General features: G+C 36.8%; 1 protein-coding gene across 18 annotated transcripts in view; it reads left to right on the top strand.

The window, feature by feature from the left end:
• The window catches only part of Ppfia2 (PPFI scaffold protein A2), a 405005-nt gene that overhangs the window by 364204 nt on the left and 25475 nt on the right, over nt 1-15326 (top strand). For all 18 annotated transcript variants that reach the window (XM_085683362.2, XM_048418915.3, XM_048418908.3 and 15 more), the window contains 2 exons: nt 8013-8094; nt 11428-11628. In XM_085683362.2, the coding sequence (XP_085539488.2) occupies nt 8013-8094; nt 11428-11628 (283 nt within the window). The remainder of the gene's footprint in view (nt 1-8012; nt 8095-11427; nt 11629-15326) is intronic.

Raw genomic sequence — 15326 nt, 5'->3', positions numbered from 1 at the left:
TAATATATTACCCTCAAAGGCAGCTCTTTCAAAGAAGATTATAAACTAGTATTTTATCATACTCATAAATTTTGATAGTATTCATTCACTCAAGGACACCACCATAAATAAGTTATGATAGAATCAGACAATTTGTCTGTATGTCTGTCTGTCTGTCTGTCCTCCTGTCTATCTCTCTTTCTACCTATTCATCTATCATTCTAGTCAAAGGAAAGAAGGAGATTGTGAACAAATTCTTACTTTTTGGACCAAGTATTTAAATTAATCTGAAAGTCTTAGGAAAATTTAGGTATGGCAGTTCAAAATACAAATACATTGTGATAGGTGGATATTTTTTCCCAAGAATTTTCTCTTACACTGATCCAACTTCATAACCATCTGCAACCATGATGATTAATTATTTGTAAAGAAATTAGTAAGTAGCCAAAGCTTTTCCGGAGTTCTCCTTGTACTCCGAATACATTATTTACAGCAGCCTCGGGTTCATGACCCTGATTGACTCTTGACTGCCTTTCCATTTTCATCTGCCTCACCCCACTGCTTGAGATAATCCAGCTTAATGGTCATTATTGCCTCCTTTTGTTGCCCAAGGATGTAATTTCACTCCTTTAGCTGGAAACGCATTTGTCTTTCTTCTCCTTGGCATGTTTTTCAAATCCCATCTCAATACAATATTGTTGGTAAAATTATGCCTCCAAGGGAACCTTCCCAATAGACAAGAGGCAAGGAAGTACCCCCAACACTGTTTACTTTTCCACGCATTCGATTATCTCAGATTATTTTGTTTATCAGTATTTTTGAAAAAAGGTCTATGTAGCCCAAGCTGATCAGGAACTCATTCACTAGTTAACTCAGGCATACCTCAAACTCTTTTATTAGCTTCTAAAATGCTACAAACAAAAGAATGTGTCACCCTATCTGATTTGTTTATTTAATGTGTCATTATATTAATGTTTCTTTCTCATTGAAACCTATGTTCTTTGAAATAAGGGATTCAATTAACTGTATTCTATATACTGCAAGAATACCGTAACATGCTAGGATCTGTAAAAGTCAGATGATTCATTGCTTAGCCATGGGTGGTACAACATCCCTGCTCCCAAACCCACAGTGAAGGCCAAAACAATTTGCAAGTCCTTCAAATCAGTAAAAATGTTAAAGAAGGAAGAAGGTAAGATTGCATAGTAATATGATACTTATAAAAAAAAACCAGTACATAAATTTGCCTTGACGCCCCAAGGAGAAAGAAAAAAATGAGTGGGAATAGATTTTTGTCATATGTAATGTCATGGGGTTCATGATCCCCTGGATAAAAATGAAGTGAACTAGAATAAGAAAAATAAAATAAGAGATGAATATGGGAACAGAGTAGAAGGGAGGCGAGGAAAGAGAAAGGGAGAGAGGGGAGGGAGGGGAGAGAAGGAAGGGAAGGAAACAGAGAGGGGAATGGGAGAATGCAGGCAAGTATTCTCACTGTCTTATGAACCAAGATAGTGTGGCATGATGGCGCAGGGAGCGAGGCATGCTTGTGGTCCAGTATAGAGAAGATAGAGCTCATGGATATTAGAAATGAGGCTAGAGCTCCCTTCTTTTACGTGACCAAATATCCACAAATGCAATAGCTGAAGGGAGATATATGATTTAAAGAGAGAATAGTGATGTTTCCATTTGGATGATGTTCTTTGAACAACAAAAAAATTAAAATTGAAGAAAATATCATACATAACCCATTATTTATTCTAGATGAGAACTTAGAACTCCTGAATGGGAGTATCCAGGTTTTTTCATAGATTTTCTCTTTTTCTTTAGAGTTATTCACTTGTTTTTAAATATCTGTGTAGCCAGGGGTTCATATACACATGAGTGCAGATGCCTGCAGTGGCCAGAGGTGTCAGATCCTCTGCAGGCAGATGTAGAGAATTTTGGAACCCACCTGACATGGTTGCTGGGATCTGAGCACAGGTGTCTGGAAAAGCAGAATGTGATCTGGACAGAAAAGCAATTTTCTCAGCCCTGAATCTTGATCTTTATACTAGAAATTTTGCATATGATTATATCTATGGTGTTCAACCTTTGTTCTTGTTTAAAGACCAGCAATGGGCAGTATAGGCTTCCTTGTGCCTTTCTGTATGTGGACATGCATGTTAGTCTTACCTGGATGCTCACCACAGGTCGGACTTATTAACAAGTCACATGCCATTACAGAAATCTGTCACTGATGATAAGATTCCTGGTCCTTAAAGGATATATATATTTAAGTATATAAGTAATTCCTTACTGCAGAGGAGAACACAGCTCTTAAAAATACAGAAAGAATAGAAGTTTTAAGTATTCAAATCAAGCTCCCTCTGTAATTAGTCCATTTCTATTTTTAGTTCTCACACTTGTAACAAGCTTGAGCCTGTTACCTCCTTGTGAAGAAAGTTCAGCCAATGGCCTTGAAAGTCTCCTCTAAGTCTGGGAACTAAAATTCACGCTCATGCCGGCAAGGATGCGCTAGGAATCCTTGGGGAAAAGATTATTAAGTATTAAATTCTCAGGGTTAAAAAAGAAAAACCAACATATGATTCTTAGTCCTGAATATAGAAAGGCTGTAGTTTTCAAAGCTAGGTTGCTCTGGGTGAAATGGTAGCGCATTCATTTGAAAGGCTGTGTTTCAGTTAAGGAGAGAAAGCTCTCTGGAATATATCCCTCACACATGGGAGCTCATCAGGCGATGTCAATGTTATCCACTTCCCATTCACTTTTGTTTTGCTTTACTTGATTGTTTTTCTTACGCCCTGGATATTTAAACTAAGTTTTTGTACATGCAAGGCAAGTACCCTACCACTGAAGTATGACCCGAGCCTTGATTTCTTCAGACATTCTCTTTAAGTAACCTTGAAGGGTGGCAGGGATCATAATTTCATGATCTTCCCTTCTTGATCTGACTCTCAAGTGCTTTCTTTGTTTAAACAGGCATATACAAACATTACTCTTTAGCAACTGATTTGTATCCCGTTTTTATTAACAGCTCAGATTACAGTTTTTTGTCATTAAAAATTTTTCAGCTATGGTGACACACGCCTTTATTCTCAGCACTTTTGAGGCAGAGGAAGGCAAAACTTTTGAGTTTAAGGCCAGTCTACTCCACGGAGATAGTTCAGCAGCAGCCAGAGCTACTCAACAATGCCTTCTCAAAACCCAAAATATTAACAATAATGATAATAATAATGCATTAATAAAATAAAAAATTCTCACAAGAATAATCATCCTCTACCCATTCAGTGAGCCCCATCATATTTTCAAGAGATCATCACATATTAAATTCACTTATCTTTATTTCAACACTGCCCACGTTATAATACCCTTTCTAGAATTGATTTCCTTACAAGTCATCTTGTACAGATATTTTTTTGCTCAAAACTGACACATCCCTTGGGTTATGATTAATGAAGTCTAGCATTACTCTCACGTAGCATAAATCCATGTATAGACCCAGTCAGTCCCCTCTACAGTCTCAAATTCCTGACATTAAGGTCATTCTTGGAATCAGCCCTAGCAATACGATGCCAGTGGCAGAATCAAGTTCCTTTGTCCCATTCCTTGAGTTATCTTACTGAAGCTATTATGTTATGAGAATTGTGATTTAAGCAAAGTCAAAAAGTTCTTAGGAACCAGATTGTTCCACAAGTTTCCACGCAATCATGTCGTTATTTCTATTCATAAAGAGAATAGAACTACTCATCACACTGGCTGACATCATAACTAGGTTTTCATCAGTGACCCCAAACTAGACCAAGTTCTTAAACTCAGAGCCAATAGTATTATGAGGGGGAAAAGAAGTCAAAGAGAAATGAGACACAACGTATTTTTGCACTATATCAGACATAGTAATTTAAACATAGTCCTTAGAGTATAAAAAAACACATCAGTACAATTAAAACACAGTACACAATTTATGGAAGACTCACTAAATCAAATGGTGTCTGCCATGAGGTTTAATATTTACAGTAAGTCATGCTGTCTTAGACTTCTAATCCTAGTACTGTAGAGGAAGATAGAGGGTTGCTACCAATTAAAGACTAGCCTAGAATTCACAGCAAATTCCCGGTAGTCATGATGACAAAGGGAAAGCCTATTTCCACCAAGACAAAACAATAACACAACAAAATAAATATGTAAACTAAGAAAAAAATTGCATCCAGTTGTTTGCCAGATCACTCTGGTAATCAAAGCTCTTGGAATGTGGAGCCAGGGAGATTGCCACAAGTCTGGCGCTAGCCTGAATTTCAAAATGAGTGAGTTATAGGGCCAGCCTGGTCTAGAGAGTGACCTCTCTGTCTCAAACCAAAACAAAACAAAGTAAAAGCAAAAAAGGGTTGAGAGAGACTTGGGATGTGACTTAGTTAGAACACTGTGTAGGACACGTAAGGATCTGTGTTCTATCCCTAGCACCAAAACGCATGTGTAAGTGTGATACATGGATATGCATAAATATACACTCAAGCGTACACATGTACCCATGCACATGCAATGTTCACAACTATTTGAAGAGTATATTTGTCAATCGATGGCTTTTTTTTTTGTAAATCTGAAAAACATCTGTAAACCACAGTGTGTGCAGAAATACTGGTCCTCTTGACTTTAGAACCCTAGGCAGATCACAGACTTCAGTGCTGGGAAGGAGAACAACAGAAGACAGTGGGATTATACATGGCTTAAGAGACGGGAAGAGAGAGGGGAGGAGACGGGAAAGAATAATGCAAGGGGAGGTGTGGGAATAGAGTAAGAATGAGGTCAGAGAGTTAGATCCATGTAGCTGTACAGGCAGAGACAGGAGAGAATTGATATGATCAAACCGAAGTTGTAATAGAATCCTCCCACTTCAAGTTGCATTGTTTATTGGGGGAACCAGTTAGGAGTGAAGCACTCCAATTTTTTGTTGTTGTTTTTGTTTTTCAAAACAGGGTTTCTCCGTAGCTTTGGATCCAGTCCTGAAAATCTAGTTCTTGTAGACCAGGCTGACCTCGAACTCAAATAGATCCACCTGCCTCTGCTTTCCAAGTGCTGAGAATAAACGCATTTGCCACCACTGCCCAGCAAAGCACTCCAATTTTTAAAAATATTTTCTATTACTCGTATTTTTCACTTCCTAAAATAGCAGAATCATTTAGGCGGTTATCATTTCTTTCTCATTTACTAAATGAATAAAGGCATCGACACAAATATGTGATATTTCTCCCCATGTAATGTCACTCAGATTGTATACCTGGGTATATTCCTCTCAGTAGTGGATAGGATGTGCTAACAATAATAATTTATTTCTCTTGAGGAGTCCTCTAAATTTCCCCACACACACTCCATGCTAATTCTATCTCTGCATATCCCCTTAGCTTGCTTTCCTCTTGCATTTCCTACTTGCTATTCATCACTGCATATCCTCTTAGCATGGTTTCCTCCGCATTTCCTGCTTGCTATTCAGTCTGTCACTGAGCATTCTCTTAGCATGCTTCTTGCATTTCCTACTTGCTATTCAAAGCCACCTCAACCGCTACAAAACCATTACCATTCTCTCCACTGTTGTCAAGCAAAACAGGGATTAATGAGCAAACCTGTTAGGATCAGGATATGCATCCATTGGTTGAAGAATCTATTCCTGTGTCAAATACATTTGGACAATTTCATGCATTTGCAGTGTCTAACAGGGAATCTTGGAAACTACATTCATGTGTCTACTTAAGTCACCGAGCATAAGTCTCAGCTTGTAGCATGTACGCAATACAGAATCTTTGGACACTTGATAGCTCATCCCAATTCTATAAATACATCTGTCAGAATGAGACTAAGTTACTGGAGACAGACTTGCAGTGGAGTGTCACTGGGAAGCCCAAGGGAATGGGGTGATGGGGTAGAAAGTTACATTTGAGAATATTTGTGCTTTCCACTGTGGGTTTGGAACATCCCTGTCTCTGCACACATTCACTGCTGCTGAATATTATATTCAGAATTTAACTTTGCTGTCTCCTCAGCTCAAACAGCAGGTAACTTACAGGTCTTTTAAGTTACAATAACTTATGATTTTCTTTGCCTCTTGCTAGTTTTTCATGTATTTTTATAGTGTCTATTGTAAAACACAAAACCTCTTGTCTTCAAAGGCATTTTCTTACATATTTTAATATATAACTCTACAATACTAAGCAAACAATTTATTTGTAATGGGAAATACTACATGCTTTGTCTAAAAGTTCAGTATGATATCTATAATATATTTTTTAACATGAAAAACATACATTAGAAATAAAGTAATTATTATTCTTTGTTTTTCTTATGTGCATATAAGATTATGCGTATACAGAGGTACAGAAATATATTCCTCACTAAATCCCTGAAGGAATATATAATATTTTGAGATTGCATACAAATAGATTCCACTCTTTCAATAATAAAAAACTTATTTGAACATGGATGCTTAATGATAGAAAAAAATAAAAAAGAACAGAAAGGACATGACTACTCCTAGGTATGATGGAAGAGAAATTTTATCATAGATATACAGGAGAGCATAGGCAGAGGTATCTGAGAAAATCCAGAGTGGACATGACCAGTCTGAGTTGGGCCTTGTGTGGTGAGGGAGACGGAGAGAGGAAGAAGAGATAGCAGGGAACCAGGTGCAGCAGTCAAGAGACCAAAGGTACAAGAAAGGGGTGGATGACCAAAATGTCTAGATTGTATAGGGAAGAACCACTTGGGGAAGGGCAGCCTCTGGAATAGAGAGTTCAGGGTAGAGGGGGCAGTTATGCTGTGATCCATACCTGGTAACAGGTAGGGGCTGAGGGGTGCTGGGGGAACTTCTTGGCTAGGTTCAGCATTGCTATTTTAAATAAGCACCTCAGCTGTTTGTCCGGGGTTTGAAACTTAACAGATGTCAAATCTAAAGTCTTAGGAGGAAATGTAGTCGTACATATATGTGCAAAGGATGTTGCTGTCAGAAAGCAGCAATGATTATCACTGATGTTATTACCCTTTCATTAATAAATAGTAATGATTACAAATTAAAATCTCTGTTGAATTATACACTTTTACACTGCTTCCCAGTGAAGGAAGCCAACGTATGTTTGTGTAGTACTCAAATATGACATGGTTGTCAGCTGTCCTTGAGAAATCAAAAGATCAAAGGGGAGAAAAGAGATAGACTAGTTGCAAGAGTGTGTGCTTGTAAGATTTCAGAACAGTTCAGTCCTTTAGAAGACTTAAACCATAGTCTGTAGATGGCAGGGTCTTTGCCTTACAGTGTTTCATTCTTGACTTAAGGCCATGCATTATCTCCTGTATGCTACAACCCTCATAGCACCCAGCTTCCTTCTTGGCTTGCTGCACCCTTCACTGCTCTTGACTTGTATCTTAATACGTTCTCTGTAAAACAGTGCATGTTGTATTCCAAGCAAAAGCTCGAGGTGAGGGTTTTTGTATAGTCGAAGGATCAAATTCCTTCGTTGTTGTTCACACCTTCAAAACAATTGAGACCTGAGACCAGGAACTGACTTCTAAAATCAAATATTGGTTCTGAGGTCAGACTCAAAGTAATCGTCATGACAACAGGGCTAGGCCCACCAAATATGTCTTGTGTCTCAACGTACAAGCTTTGCCTCTGCCACTCAGAGATATAGGGGTTGGAGAAGGACAGATGGAAAAGTCAGATTTAGGTCTCAGATTCTATGACTACATATGAACATGTGAGCTGTTTTCTTGCTAAATGGAAATGGTATTGGTTGATAACACAGTTCAGTTTAGTTGATAAACAAGTATTCAAATCCTGATGAATGAATCCTGGAGAAAGTTATTTTTAAATATTAATGTTTTACACAAGTAAAATCAAAGAGGAATTTTTACATATGACTTAAAGGTAGAAAGAATTTGATCATTCTATATCACCTCTCCTTAAACGCTTGCAAGGGCTTACTGGTGGATTAAAAACAATCACAGGCACCTTCTTCCTTCTTACCTAACTAATGGTCTTTGCTGTACTTCAGGCATGAACTTCTTGAAGAAGCTCGTAGAAAAGGATTACCTTTCGCCCAGTGGGATGGACCCACTGTCGTCGCTTGGCTGGAGGTAAGCAAAGCAAGTCAAAGATTTGGCTTAAGTCAGTCATTGCTAATTTGATTATTTGAAGACAGATAAAGAGACCAATTTGAAATCACAGCTTCCCTGTATCATATAACTTCTTGTAAAGGAAACACATTCATGCCTATGAATTTGTGACCACCGAGATGTCATGGATTCTGTCTTGTGTTGGGACTGAACAAAATATGCAGTGATGTAAATAGATGTGTCCCCACGTTCTGTCCTCTCCATGGGTACTAGAATAGGAGAATAAATTATTACTGCCATGGTTTGGAGGTTTGGAGGAAGTATCAGCTCCTATCCACCAATCCTCATCAGTAAGAAAGAAAAAAGTTAAAAACAAATTCATTTCACACTGAACTAAATGCTGATGAAGTGTCTAGAATGTTCTACCCTTGTTTATAATTAATTTCCTAAAATGACTACAGACTGGCTAAGTTTAGAGTTGTGAATTAACAGGAGGCTGAGACTTTTCTCCTTTGTCTAAGTCACATAAGCATTCAAGTTACTTTATAATTACTAAGTTGATTAATTAATTGATCAATTGCTATTTAAATGTTGTTTGATATAACAAGAACAACATTCTGTGTCTCCTCTAAGATACAATGCTGTAGAAAATAAAGCAGTATTTGACCAGGGTAGAAGACAGCACCCCAGCAGTGAGTGAATCGCATATTTGACCCCAGGTTGGTTCCATGTTACACATCAGCAGCACCGACTGCCCTTTGCATTCCCCTTTCCTAGGTGGTCCAATGGTAGCCAATAGGATAGCTTTTGTCAGGAGAAAGCATTGAGAATTTTCTTGCCTGGCCAAGACAATAATATTCATTGAAATAATTTTGAATTATAAAGTAACTTAACTTTATCATTGTATCATATTCAGGGCTAAGAAAAGACCAAGTGAAAAAAAAAAAAGCTAAAGCTTATTGTACTTTAAATATGTTCAGTTAGACAGGTAGATAGAAAAACACGTTATTGTTTTAATGGGCGCTAACTGAAATAAAACTGAGTTTTGCTTTTGATATATACTTTCAACGTAATTAATTGTAAAGTTACCTCTTCAAGCTTGTCTTTAAGTTTCTATGCAAAAAAATACATAACAAAGAACAAAAAAAAAAAAACTAAAGCACGAGAGGAAAGGTTTAAGAATTCACACCACAATGACAGGGTTTCTTTGTTCAGATGCCATTCCAAGAAAAGGAGCTAGGGTTTGACAGAGAGTGAGTTGCTATTTTGGCAAAGGATGAACAAATTCTTCAGATGAAGAAACAAAACAGATTTCCTGACACTCAAGTGCTGGAAAATGACAGCCAGTGGAGCCAGAGCTAATTAAACCTATCCTGGGTACTGAAATTGCTCCTAATGCGTTTCCTAATGTGACTCAAATCACAAAATGGAACAAACAAGATGAACAAGCATGCTGAGACCATAAATGGGAGCCCTTAACTTTTACCTCCTTTCCCTCTTCCTGGTGTGCACAGTCTATAAAGAATGTCGTGTGGGAGGCAGTCTACTCCTTTCCCCATCATTTATCCACATCAAAAACCCTTCAGTGTCTAATCATTGACGACATTTGTAACAATGGATTGGCAATGTTTGTGTAATGTTAACCAGAGTGGAAATTCAAACATCTTAGATGAGTGAGGGTTTATAGATGTTTATTTATCTTGAAGTGTTTTAGTTTGTGCTCCAAGTGAGATGGCCAGTCATCTGTACCCTCTAGTGTCCTCAACAACATAAGGCTAATCTTAATGTTCTTCCCCTTCTGGAACTCAGCATGGACCATACAAGAACAATATTATATCTTTATATCCTATGTTGGATTTCAACCACATCCCAAGTCACACTGATTCAGAGTCATCATTCTTTTCCTTGAGTCTTTCACATTGTAGACTTATTACGTTGTAGGATATATAGAAATAAGTATATGTCTGTATCAGTTAGCTACGCCTGAGTAACAAGTTATACCAACAAGGATGTATTATCTCACTAGTTTTATAGGTTAGATGTAACTACTTAAGTGGAATATTTGGTTTGGCTAAGGTTCGTGCTTTGGTGACAATCACAATGCTAACAATGGTAGATTTTTCTTAATGACAGACAAGCTGTCTCAGCATTCAGAATTCAAAAGGAGAATTAGATAAAGACCATTCAAGCCAGTGACCCATTGGAACTTGTAGATAAGTTCTTGTCATTATACACAAGTAGAAAATTGCTGCCTCTCCCTAATAATTGATATCAGTGTAGCTCAAAAATCACAATATCTCAATTCAAATTAATTACTTCCTGATTGTTGTCTGTGCCATATCTTCAGTGTCTTTATATTATCTAGCTCTCTAGTCAGGAATAATAGGATTTATCTCATGGAGTTGTGTTGTAGGAGATGGATTGTTTGTTCCAGGCTGCTCAGCCCCAAAATAACCACATAGAAACTGTATTAAATCAAAAAGAAAAGGAAAATTAAATAATAAAAGAATTTCCCTAGGGGAAAAAAGAAACTTTATTAATTAAATCACTGCTTGACTTTAGCTTCTTATTGACTAACTCTAACATATTAATTTAACAATTTCTGCTAATTTGTATATTGCCACAAAGTTTTGGCGTACCTGGTCAAGTTTCAGCATCTATCTCTGGCGGGGTTACATGGGTACTCCTTGACTCTGCCTTCTTTCTCCTAGCATTCAGTTTAGTTTTCTCTGCCTCCCTAAGTTCTGCCTTGCACAGGCTTAAGACAGTTTCTTTATTAACCAATGGTATTCACAGCATACCGAAGGGAATCCCACATCAGAGCTGTAGACAGCAGTTAAATTTATATATGCAAGATTATCTTTAATTCCTAGAGGATATAAAAGACACTAAAATGATATATCAACTAGTTTTCCTGTTGGTGTGAAAAAGTAGTTGACCAAAGCAAAAAAAAAAAAAAAAAAAAAGGATTTCTCTTTGGGCTCACATTTTGATGGTGAGATCAATTATAGAGAGGAAGGCGGGGAGGCTAGAAAGGATATAAGTATGATAGCAAGACCACAAAGCAGCTAGTCCAAAGCACCATCAATCAGGAAGTAGAAAAAGAAAACAAGAATGTACAACTTTCTTACTGATTTTTATTAATTCTGAAACTGCCACCCACTGGTGGTTGTTCTCACATTCAGGGTGTCTTTCTTGCTTTCTTTTACCTTTCTGGAAATTTCTTCACAGACATGCCCAGCGGTGTGTTCCACAGGCAATTCTAAAATCCAATCAAGTTGCAATGAAGGTCGCACCTTCACAGATAATAACTAAGATTATTCTAACCTATATTTTTCTTTCCAAACACGACAGCTGTGGTTGGGAATGCCTGCTTGGTATGTGGCAGCATGCAGAGCCAATGTGAAAAGTGGAGCCATCATGTCGGCTTTGTCGGACACTGAAATCCAAAGAGAGATTGGAATCAGCAACCCTCTGCATCGCTTAAAGCTCAGACTAGCCATCCAGGAGATGGTTTCCCTCACGAGTCCTTCAGCTCCTCCGACCTCGCGCACTGTGAGTCAATGTGCACCCCTCCTTTCCTTGAGGTTGACATCATAGCAGCCTAAACCCACAGAGGAAAGTGTGACAGCTCAGATTTCCCTATCAGCATGAGTTATTTTCAAGAGACATGGATTGCTCTTCATTAACCCCCGCTGCTACTTTGAATCGGTTTTCAATTGAGGAGGTCTAATTCCAAAAAAATCTTGAGAGCTTCAACCAAGACGGACTTCGGAGTTAGCTAACATTTAGATGGGAGTTTAGATTTTCCTTAAGGCAGAAAAATCCCAAAGTTTATTGATTTTTTTTAATTTCCTTTTCTGTTTAATGAAATATGGCGTCTTGTTGGGATTGTTCAAAAGTATTACAGGTTTCTGAATATGCACAGTTTAACTTATTACTTATAAAAAACTTCAAGATAAAAAATTGTATATGATTTAATGTTTTATAAACACAAATTGGAATTATCCACTTCAAACTTTGGCCCCATTTATAATCCCTTTTATAACCTAGTACAACAAAATAATATACTGAAAAAGGCGTTGCTAATGACCAGTATATTCATCAAGAAACAAATGGTATTTTGTTCCACTGGTTCGTAAGGTTTTGCTGATAAATGTGTAACCTCTTGTGTTAACTAGCTATCTCTAGCCCACCATCTTACATAGCATAAGAAACTATGAAAGAACAAAATTAAATTGGAGGAGAAAAGTGTATTTCTTTATTGCAGCTTTCAATGTACTTTTAAGAAGGACTTAGATAACCTTAAATTGTTTTATTGAGTCTATTATATATACAACCCCTCCCCAGTATACGAGAATTTAAAGGCAGAAATGTATGGTAAGATTTCAAAGATGTGTGTATTTCTTGTATATTTACATTTTAGTTACTTCCTTAATACTGTGTAAGAAATATATATGTAATTTCTACTTACAATGTTATTTCAAATAGATAAGAATGTACTCTGCTAATATATTCCAGATAAATGTAATTTAAAATATTCTTATAGTAATAATTGAGGCCCATGAAAATAGTTGTTACCATAAGTCAAACTCAGAACAGAAGGCCTTTATGAGTATTTTCAACTGAGCAAATAGCAATGTAACTGGTTTATAGAGAGCTCTCTTCTTCCAATAGTAAATGTAGCAAGAAACACTTTATATATTCAAATCCTGAAAACATCACAACAGTCAAACTTCCAACTTCCAGGTTTAAAGAATGGAACATACTATATCATTTCTTTAAGTTGCAAAAGCAAATCGCTTTCTTATTGGAAAATGTTTTGTAAAAATCACATCCCCTAAGACATTTACGCTGAAGCAAGTTAAATTGCATATTAAAGGTAAAACTATATTGATTTGTTGCAAAAGCACACAAAAATGAGGAATGCTTGAGATATTCAGAATGTAGCTGCAGTTGACCTCAAAAGATTATTTTGTTGTTGTTATTGTTGTTGCTGTTCCTAGAACATTCTTCCAATTTCAGGGTCACAAGACCTCCCCAACATGTCATTCATTTATTAATATCTAAAAAGCTTCCTGTTAAACACCCTAAAATTTGGGTTTCTTTCCTACTGGGCATTAACATTTTGTGTATACTTAAAGGACATTTTTAAATGATCTCTTTTTTTACTCATCGTTGACTAAACAAGAAAAGTACCAGTGTTTGCCCCAGGCCTTAAAATGATCATCAGGTACATGGTAATTATTCTAAATGTTTACCTAAAACATAACCATTGCAGGGTTGAACAGTGTTTCAGTGGATTAAGTTCTTGCCACGTGAGCTTAATTTGCCATATGAGAGAAATTTAGATCGTCAGACCTACATTTAAAAAAAAAAAAAGAAAGAAACTGGGTGAGTTTTGGGGGCATATCTGTAAGCCCTGTATGGGAGGCAAAGATGGGTAATGGGGAGAGAGACTAGCTGAATGTCTAAGTTCATATTTGTCCAGAAACACATTAATTGTCAAATTATGTTGCCATTCCTCCTGCTTTAGTCATTGGTTATCATGTTGGTAATATTTAAACATTTTAAATTAGTAGTAAACTTAATGGCTTAATGTCATCTAGTAGTTGTCTAAGCAGTTCAGAAACTTGTCAGTGTTTCCATTGAATTAAAGATATGGTTGCCTTTTTACTAATGATTTAAAGCTCTTTAATCATAGGGCTTGCGTGCATTAAGCAATACACTGATGCAAAATATATGTGGCAAATAGAGTTATATTCCTTAAAATTACTCTACTGCATTTATTTTCTTCCTTATACTCCATCTTCACAGAACCACTTGTCCATTTATGTTTCAAATGCCATTTGCTTTTTCAAATAAAATTCTATTCAAAAGTATGCCAGAGGCTTGGGAAACAGTAACCTAAATAACGGACCTGTTGGTTTGGTGGAAAGAGAAAAATGAATAAGATGGAAGACTGGTGGAAAATGAATCCTAATAGCGACACTGTTTTCCACACACATGTGTACATACCCATGGGTTCACATGTGCATATATATATGCTCACAAACATACACAACTTTAAAATAGTTGTAGAAGATTTAAATAGTAAATTCTAAGTGACTTTACTTGGTAATTCACCTATAAAGTGAAAAGAACAAACTAATAACAAAATTGACTTTGAGCAATATAAGATGTTGGAATATTCTGAGGTCTGGTCGGTTGACATCTTAGAATGTTGACAGTCAGAGAATTAGTTATTTCCCATGGTTACCTTTCATGAGGTTTTCTTTAATTCAATGGAATATTTATTTTCCTGCCATAGTTCCTTCCTGAATGGTATAATTAGGTAAGGACTAAAATATGCAGCATCCACTAGAAATTTTCCTCCTAATTCACACATGGTCATATTTTGTAAGTAGTCTACTCCATCTGCACTTGAAGGGAAGAACAAACCAAGGAAAGCACCAGGTTTAGAAAGGCAAGTATTATCAGGTGCCAACCATGTTTTCCTGTAACTTTGAAAATTAATACTTTCTTAAATTTAACCTCATGGAATATCTTTACTTCCTCATCCTATTCTGCTCTTGTGTTATGATGTAAACTTTTACCTTTATTTCCAGCATGAAGTATATATACTTTTAGTTCCTCCTAAGACATGGAGATTTTGCTGTTTAAAGGCATTTTGCTATCATTCTAGGGCAAATACTAAAAAGTAGCAACACAGGAATTTAAGCTTCCAGCACAATAATTTGGATATACCTTATTAGTCCCCTGGCAGATACTGTTGACTACTAAAATGATTATTCCATTTTGTCCTGTAGATTATGTATGTTTGAGAATTGAGCATATGTAACTCTGGTGGTACGCTTCTTGGAGACCTGTGGATTCTTTGATGTTTGTCCTTATTCTTTTTTAAACCACTATTGGTTTGTTCTTCAACCTTGTCTTCAAGGCTCAAGATAGTTTTGGTTATTTATAGCCCCCGTAGGTGAGCTGTTCTGTTCCTCACTGAAGCCTCAAAACTTTAATTGACACACACTCAGATGAGAACTATATCCTCTTATGCTACCGGGAAGAAAGTAAATTGATTGACTAATTTACTTACTGGATGTGGGGTTGATTACTGAATAGACCCAGTAAGACCTCAGCTGTATTCAAATGATAGTCCATGCATTTAATCTCAGGACTCAGGAGACAGAGGCAGGTGAGCTCTATGAGTTCAAGGTCAGTCTAGAATGCTTAGTGAGATCCTGACCGGAAAGGAC

The sequence above is a fragment of the Myodes glareolus genome, chromosome 26, assembly GCF_982192425.1.
Source record: "Myodes glareolus chromosome 26, mMyoGla1.1, whole genome shotgun sequence".
Classification (NCBI taxonomy): Eukaryota; Metazoa; Chordata; class Mammalia; order Rodentia; family Cricetidae; genus Myodes; species Myodes glareolus.
This window is presented reverse-complemented; position numbering and strand designations above follow the sequence as displayed.